The sequence below is a fragment of the Calypte anna genome, chromosome 10 (assembly GCF_003957555.1).
Source record: "Calypte anna isolate BGI_N300 chromosome 10, bCalAnn1_v1.p, whole genome shotgun sequence".
NCBI classification, from domain to species: Eukaryota; Metazoa; Chordata; class Aves; order Apodiformes; family Trochilidae; genus Calypte; species Calypte anna.
The window spans coordinates 4,173,662-4,182,159 of NC_044256.1; the positions used below are offsets into that span (position 1 = coordinate 4,173,662).

The 8,498-nt window shown below is 42.9% G+C and overlaps 1 protein-coding gene across 1 annotated transcript; it reads right to left on the reverse strand.

Annotated features, from left to right (window-relative positions):
* Window positions 1–87: 87 nt before the first annotated feature.
* On the reverse strand, window positions 88–8,158 carry MNS1 (meiosis specific nuclear structural 1). Its single transcript, XM_030457407.1, is given in 10 exon segments — window positions 88–179; window positions 1,745–1,870; window positions 2,756–3,008; window positions 4,363–4,490; window positions 4,569–4,785; window positions 5,517–5,746; window positions 6,632–6,734; window positions 7,533–7,660; window positions 7,899–8,012; window positions 8,103–8,158. Coding segments are annotated over 10 exon segments (1,374 nt in total). The 5' UTR covers window positions 8,106–8,158; the 3' UTR covers window positions 88–107.
* Window positions 8,159–8,498: the final 340 nt, after the last annotated feature.

The following is an 8,498-nucleotide window of genomic DNA, read 5'->3' on the forward strand; positions in this document are numbered from 1 at the left end:
GAGATTTTTATGATATTAAATAGGGAGTTCCTCACTCTTAAGAGCAAATGGAAGTTTCAGATGACACCTAGTGGCAAACCAGGAGATGCCTCTCCCCGGAAAAGGCATTACCTCTTCTGGTAAGCCAACCTAAATTCCTCTCCAAGCATGTTAATGTCATCTTCATCTTTGATGACTCCCTGCAATAAGGGAAAAGAAACACGTCAGGAGGTAAAACAGAGCAGAGAGGCTACTGTGGCTCTCTGAAGTTTCCTGTGGAATTGGATGTAACAGCTTGTATCCATGGCACTGGCATTGCCTTTAAAACAGTCCTGAAAACCATTGTGGAACTTCAACAGATGAGTTTCAAACTGGTGTGCTGGCTCCTAACCTAGGACTGCCTCTTTGTCTTCACACAAATGACAGTAAGAGGCTGGCAGAGGTTATAGTCAGGACAGGTGCTGTTTTACTCAAAATCAATCCACTGCACTGAGAAGAGCACAAGCTGGAAAGGGCTCTGTCTCCACCTTTAGTTGTGTTGAAATGAGCCCATACAAAGATACTGTTTTGGAAAGCAACTGGTACTGAGCAGCTTAATCAGAAACTACATTTTGGGGAAGGGAGGGAAACCCAGAAATCTAAATCTCTAGTTCTCAATTAATTTTAGAGCTAAAATGTGCCTGACCTACAGAACAGCCCTTGCTGCATTTATTAAAATTAAAAAAAAAAAAAAATTGCATTAATATTGGAGACTTTACAGTTAGGTGGTGCTGTTCTATTCAACCATTTTGACTGAAGGAACATGATGTATGAAACACACTGTTGAAGCAGAGAATCCCATAGAACAGGTAAGAGCCTTGGACACTCTGAAATAGGCAAGACTTCCTATAACAAGAAATTCAAACTGTAATCAAGTTATTGCCAATTTGAGTTATCCTTTAACTAAATCTACATTAGAAGATAACTCATTCTGATGTCTAGAAATTAATGCACCAAAGCAACATATTAATATCTGAATAAAAATTATTACTCTGCTCTATCTACAATGCTTTGGAGTATTGAAGAAAACAATTTCTTTAAATAGTTGGATGATTCTCTCCTTACTGTAAATGTCTTTTTGCATCCTTGAAGCAGCTCTCTGTTTATTTGTGTGCCCCCAGGTGATCTTTCTGATCATGAAGTATAATACAAAATAAATTGTTGTTTATTCCTATTACATTAACTGCATCCATCTTTTTAACTTGTAAAAACACAAGGATGAACAGAGAGGGCTTTGCAATGTCTGTGAGCACTGCAGTTTATTGCACTGCAAGGGAGAGGAGGCCTTGTTTCCACAGTAACAGAAAACTTGGAAGACAGCCAACTTTAGAAGAAAATGCTCCCAAAATCCCAACTGAGAAATTTGTTAGAAAATGGTTTTAAGATATGGTGGCCCCCTTTCTAGTTAGAAAAGCCCTGCTTTGCAACTTACATTCCATATCCCAAAAACTGGACATGCAAAGCACTGTGGGAGCTCTCAGCACAGTTCTGCACAAGGCACTGACGTTGCAGTAGAACCCGAAGCCCTTCACACAGTTTTTGTATATTGCTTCCCAATTTGAAAAAAACAAATAAAATGTAAAATGGAAAAGGTGAGCACAGGAGAGCTGAGGTAATAAGGACACCCACTGACAGCAATTTACACAGCTTAGCAGCTTCAAACTGTCAAAGAGAAAACTGATTTACAGGACAAACACTTAAAGCATTTAAAATACAATTCACTTACTCGAGGAAGATAGCCCAGTAATTTATATGCATGCTCCTTCAGGAGTTTCTGTCTCTCTTCTTCAACAATTGCACGGATGTTTTCTTGTCTTCTCTCCTCTAGTTTTCTTTCTTCAAGTTCACGCTCCTACAATAAACAAGTGAGGTTTTGTTAAGTATTCAGTTGCAGCTCTGTGAACTTTTGTTTCCACCAAAGCCCACCACAGAGAGAGACAATTTTTTTGGTGAAACAAGTTTTGAATTTCTGCTTATTATCTCCTGGTCACAGGAAATCAATTTGAAAAGGATGGAAAAGTGTGTGTACAAAACCATAAAGCACCATTTAGAAAATCCATGTTTAGTAACTAGAAGTAAATTTCAGACCAAAGAAAAGGCAGAATGGCAAAAGGTGGGGCTTGTCTGCTATGTCAGTGTTTCATCTCATACTGGAAGCCCTTCTGAAGAAGTTCAGTGAAGTTTTGGTTACTTGTTGCCTCTCACTGTTTGTGCCCTGCTGTTCTAATCCAGGAAACGGAGAAACAGGACAGTCAGGATTCTCATGCTGATGATTAGAAATTGCAATTCACATGACACATGTGATTTAAAAACAGCTCCAAACCCTGCAGTATAGAATTCCATGACTTGTTTTCAATTCACCCCTTTTCTTTGTCAGATGATAATTCAAGAGACTTTTACATCTGAAATCAAGGCTAGCTCTGCCCCTTCCCACATGGCAACACCAGTGCTGCTGGAGGCAGCAGCTGCCTCACTGACCTCCTGGCTCTCTGGGAGTCACTCACAGAGCATGACAGGTCCACAGGAGAGGAGGGATGCTGCTGACTCTGACCCCCTCTGCTACAAGAAGTTAGCTCTAAAAAGATTTTTTTTCTTGTCAGCAAACCCAAAGAAAGTCCTGCTTCCCCCCTGCACATTTCTCTGCTATTCCCCTATCACCTTTCCTTAGTAACACAGAAGTCTTCTCATACTGAAACTTTCTGGCTTAAACAAAGGTGAATTTGAAAACTTCTCTTACTTTATCTGCAATAAACTGTTTGCGACGGTCTTCAATGAGTTTTTCCACTGCCCTTCTGTGTTCAAGCTGTTTCATTCTTTGTTTCTGAGCATTCATCAGCTCGATGCGATCATCCTCTGCAAGCTTGGCCAACATCTGTTGTCTGAAGGCTTCTTCCTCTTCTTGCATAGCTTGTCGCATGATCATCTTTAAAGCAAATTGCTCTTCATATGTTTGCCTTAAGTCTAGACGTTGCCTTAGTCTTTTTCAATTTCTGCCTGCAGTGGAAATTCAATAAAATGCTCTATTATTGAAAACACTTCAGAAAACTTTGAACACCATCAGTCAACCCACCTGATTTATCTTGGAAAAAAGTAGCTGTAGCTGTTACCTTCTTGTATAAATAACTGGAGCAAACACTCCATATCTGTCAGTGTTCCCCAGTCTGGCAAGTGTCTCAAGATTCTCAAAATTAGGTCTAAAACAAAAGATTTTTTTTCCATATGAAATGATTCAGTGAGAGTGTTCCTGAACAAATCTAAAAATAAGAGTGTAATCCTGGCCTGTGTTACATTTTGTCAACCACAGCAAGGTAGAGAGTGGAGGGGGGCCACAGAACAAAGCAAATGGACATGCAAAAAGCAAGCAGGTATTTAACCTACTCATCTTAAACCTGAACTCAAAAGTTAAGGGCATGCTCCTTTAAGAGAGAAGTGAATGTATAAAGGGGACCATATGGGTATTCAAAACCCTCAGCTGTCTTCCTGGCTGAAATAAAACCAAATACATCAGAGGCAGCACAGGAAACTCAAAGCACAGAATCCTCCCTCACTCCAAAAACTACATTAATATACAAACTGCCTGTCTGACTAAGAACATCTAGGAAACAGTGTTGGAGATGGACATTTCATGCCATGACAGAAAATGGAAATAATTCAACTTCATTTAATACACCTAAAACCATGTCAGAAGCAAGCTTTTGAAAAACAAGTATTTTTGATTTGCTCAGTCTGCCACGTTGTTAAAAAACCAAACCAAACCAAAACCCCAATCCATGCCAGCACTGTTAGAGGGAAAGCTGTGTAACCTCCTCAGAAGCTGAAGGAATTGCATGTGGGATATACTCTCACAAAGTGTTCTTTAAGCATCACAACTTCAGAGACAATTCCAAAGACCAAAGGAGTGCTGTTCCATCACAGCAGCATCCAAAGAAGTCAGGGGACAGATGAAAACCACGTAAAATACCAGCCCCTGCATCCCTTTATTACTTACGTTCCAGACCAGTGATTCAGAATTGTTTCATTTTATCTTTACATTTTTGTATCTGGCCAGTCTAAATGAGATTCTTTTCCCCAGAGCTCTAGGTACTCCACAAATTATCTACCATCCTGCATACACACTATTCTTATTTATTAAGGTTTCATCCAGGCCAGCTCTGCTAACCTGAATGTTCTGTGGGAATTAGGGAGAAGTTGCAAGACTCCTCTCCCCTTGCATTTTAGCTTAACACAGGCACGTACAACACACGTGCATCATATAAAAACTGGGAATGGAGAAGTACAAAATATCCAATACATCACCTGCAGAGCCCAGGGAATGTGGAATATTCCCCCTGGCCCTTCCAATACATCTCCATGCCAACGCTTACCATCTCCTTCTTCCTTTCCATCTCCTCTTGTTCTTCCAGGTACAGCTCTTGTCGTATTTGCTCCAGTTCTTCACGCTTCTGCTGTTCCCTTTCCAGATTTTGGGCAAGCTATTACAAGAAGGAACAATTTCTAAATGAAAGACAAAAATTTACAAGAATTCTTTTTACAACTGCAATTTCTGATACCATGCTCTGAACTCTCTGTTTTTTCTCCTCAGTATCTCGAACTTTAGCCTTCTGATCTTCTTCTCTTTGTCGCTGCAAGTTGGCAAACTCCATCATTTTCCTATTTTCTTCTTCCAACTCTTCATCTTTCCTTTTCCTCCAGAGAGCTTGTTCTTTTTTGAATTCTTCAATATATGCCTGAGTTTCTCTAATTTTATTTAACTTGGTTTGTCTTTTCCTTAGAAAATGGAAAAAAAATGTTTAAACAGTTATTTAACGTACTGCAGAGTAACCTTAAATAGGCCACATACTCATTGTTAACAATATATTCCAGAGTCTAAGATTCAAATGCCTCTCCTTACCCATCCAACTAAAAAGTAAATGCCTAAACTGAACAGACTTATTACCAAATTCCCCCCCAAAGGATACCTCATGTCTAACACCCTCAGGAGCACAGACTGTACACACAGGTACTCACTACTACCCCATTATACACACGCTCAATTAAAACAGAAAGAAGAGGTGAAGGAAGTCAAATGGCACCAGGATCTGCTGAACTTTCAGTTTCTTGATTTACACAAAACTGTCCCTCCAGATGCAGACACCCTGCCCTCAGGAACCTCCTTCCCTCCCCCTGTGCATGGGGCAGGCTTACAGCACACCTCAGAGAGAGGAGCAGGAAGCTGTGACAGGCAGTCACTTCCCAAGGGAGGGGTCCAGTGGAAGCACTCCCTGAAATAAGCTTCCATATTTGGGGAACAAGGGCATGAGCTTGACTGGAATGTCAAGATCATTGACATTTACACAGTAAAATCCACAGAAGTCAGCCCCTTGTTGGTGAAACGTGGCCAAGGAACACTAAAACGGGTCATAGTCCATTAAATAAGTGAATACCAATTAGTTTTCTGTACAGAACTGTAAGAGTTGTTCAAGATATTAAAAAATACAAAAAAAATCAAAGTAACTAACATTTGGTCCTCCTCATAGATCCTCTTTACAATGTCATCAATCATGAGTTTGTCTCTTAGAAACTGTTCATAAGCCTCCTGCTTCCTTGCCTCTTGCTCCTCAAGCTGCTTCTCCAGTTCTTGCTGATAGATTATTTTCTCCTTGTTTCTTTTCAGTTCTGCAGAACTTTCTTCTTTTATTACCCTTTCCTGCTCTTCCTTCATTTTTTGGGCTATTTCAGCCTCTCGTTTCTACAGGGGAAAAGGCAGTTTGAGATTCATTTTTATCCAACTTGTAGAGAAAAACTACACAGCACAAGGAGGAATTACACTGCATGACAAAAATTACATGTTTCCACCTCAGTCTATACACACAGAGCCTTACAGTGCTTTACAACTTCATTCAGTAAGGAGAACCCTTGAAGAGAACCATCAACATCTCCCCAGCTCTAGGAGATCTAATCATACTTAAGAGACTCTCAGTGATGAACCAAGGCACAGCAGAGCACTCAGCAGAAGTGAAACCAGCTCGCACCAGCAACACTACTGGGACAAGAACATCCTAAATAAATGTCTTGTCTTTCCTGCAATCTGCATAAAGTGAATACTGTTTAAAGCTTTCATACAATCTGAGTTACCTACCAGATCACCAGCAGTATTCTGTATTTAAGTAAAAGTTCACAATTCTTCCTAAGTAATTCAGCTCTCTGTTTAATAGCAGTAACAACGTTTAACAGTCTGCTTCTCAAGTCAGGACTCACCACAATAAGCACTTACTGTGCAAAGTCTATCACAGTTTTAACTTAGAAAAATATTGCAAAACCAGTAAAATAAGACCTAAATATAAGACTTAAATAAGTCTTAAATATAAGACCTAAATAAGACCTAAAATAAGACTTATTCATACAACTTAATTCACTGCTATTTTGATTCCAGTGGGAAAGAAAGCCTTTTTCTTATACCTGCTTATTACCAGCTACTTCTTTCACCTTCATAAAACATTTTTCAATAAACATTGAATGTCTAAATCTAACAATATTGTCAATAAAAATGCCAGCTTCAAAGCAGTTTTCTTGGCACAGTCCATACAAAGGGTTACACCACGTGTGTGCTGGGAGACACTGGGAAGATAATTACCATTTTCTCATACAGTATGGCTCCTTTTTCAGCAATCTGGGCAGCTCTCTCTTTGTTCAGATAAGCAGATTTTAGCTTTTTTTCTAACTCCCGAAGTTCAAGACTGAGGAAATAAACAAAAGAAATGTACACTCTTACAAGGAGGTCAAGACCTATGGGAAAGCCCCTAAAACTTCCATTGCTGTTTAAACATCATTTTTAAAATTTCTTTTTTAAATGGAAAAGCCCCATTTTAATTAAAAATAGTGTTCTCCTAAAAGAATGGGAAAAAAACCCATAACACGACCTAAACCAAGAATTACCTATATCTGTGAATATTCTACTAATATGTTTGCCTGACATCTAGCTACGTAACTGTAGGTACACAGACCTAAGAGAGGTAAGTGTACATACAGCATATCAGGAACATGAAAAAACCACAGATCAGACAGGATCTCTTGCTGACAACATTTGCTTTGAAGCAATTATTTTTATCTTACCTTCATCTTCTGTAACTTTTCCTCCCAGGTCAGATTTATTTCTGCTTCTGCAACAACTTTCACCAAGTCTCTGTTGTCTCCACTGCCACCACCTCCCCCTGTTGGCACCTCCAACCCTGCAGTCACCCCTTTGACCACATCCTGCTCCTAAAAACTTCTCAAACTCTGCCTTCTCCCTTGTTTCTCTGCTGCAAACATTCCAAAAGCTAAAGCCTGTTCTAAGAAGTACATGCTGGATCTTGCTTCAGCACACCAGCACTTTGTTGCCTGACACCCCCTCATGCTACACTCCTGCTGCATCTCAGCTGCAGCCCCAAATGCGACTGAGAAAAATAAAACCCAAGCAGAACGCAGCCCACTGTCCAGAGCTGGGATTGGCTTGCAAGAACAGCCAGGCAAACAGTGAGATTCTGGGACGTTACCTGTTCTCTCTCACTTGTTGCCTCATCTTCTCATCTTTGATTTTCTCGCACTTCAGCCTTGCCAGCTCCGCCGCCAGCCTCTCCTCCTGCTCCAGCTGCAGCAATCTCTCCTTTCTGTCCTCTTCTGCCTAATCACAACCAATAATTTCCCTCACCGCTCCCCTCCACGGTTCCGCACGTTTGGAAGCAGGCGAGAGGCAAAGACTTTGCAGCCCGTAAATGATTCTGAGACGGCTGCTGAAACAAGGCAGAGCCGGGCGGAGCTCCCCGGCAGGACGGCCTCACCGCCCCCCCCGCCCAACGTGACCGCAGCTGGACAGACGGACACGCCGAGGCTCGGGCCCGCCCCGGATCCGCGGCTCTTACCCGCAGCAAGGCCTCCTCCAGCCGCCGTTCCCGCTCCATCGCGGCGTGCAGCTTGGAGGCCCGCAGCCGATCGGCGCGTTCCTCCGACAGCTCCGTACTCCGGTGCCGAGACGCCTGCGGACGACAAGAGAGACTCGGTGCCACAGGCGGCCGCGATCCCCCTGCCCGGTACCCCCTGGTCCCCCCGCCCGCCCGCCCGCTCACCATCTCGGCCGCCCGCCCGCCCCGGGGCCGCCGCACCGCGCTGCCATGGCAACGAGCGGGGCGGACAGGGTAACGGCTTTAACTTCCGGGGCAGCCCCGCCGCGCTGATAGGCGGAGAGGGAGGCGCGACCCGGAATGAGCCGGGAGTGGGCGTGGCGACACCGGGGTGGCGTTGCCTAGCAACGGGGCCCCGCCCGCTCCGCGGCCTAGAGGTGGTGGGATGGGGACAGCGGGGCCCGAGGTGCTGCTGGGGTCCCGTGGGGTCCCTGGGGTTCCACTGGAAATCAGTGGAATTTTCTTTCTTACCAGAAATCCGGTCCCATCCTCTCATGTCTGGAAATGGCCGCAAATAACTCGCAGATGTAAAACTTCCCCACGTGGCGTCCTCATCTTGGA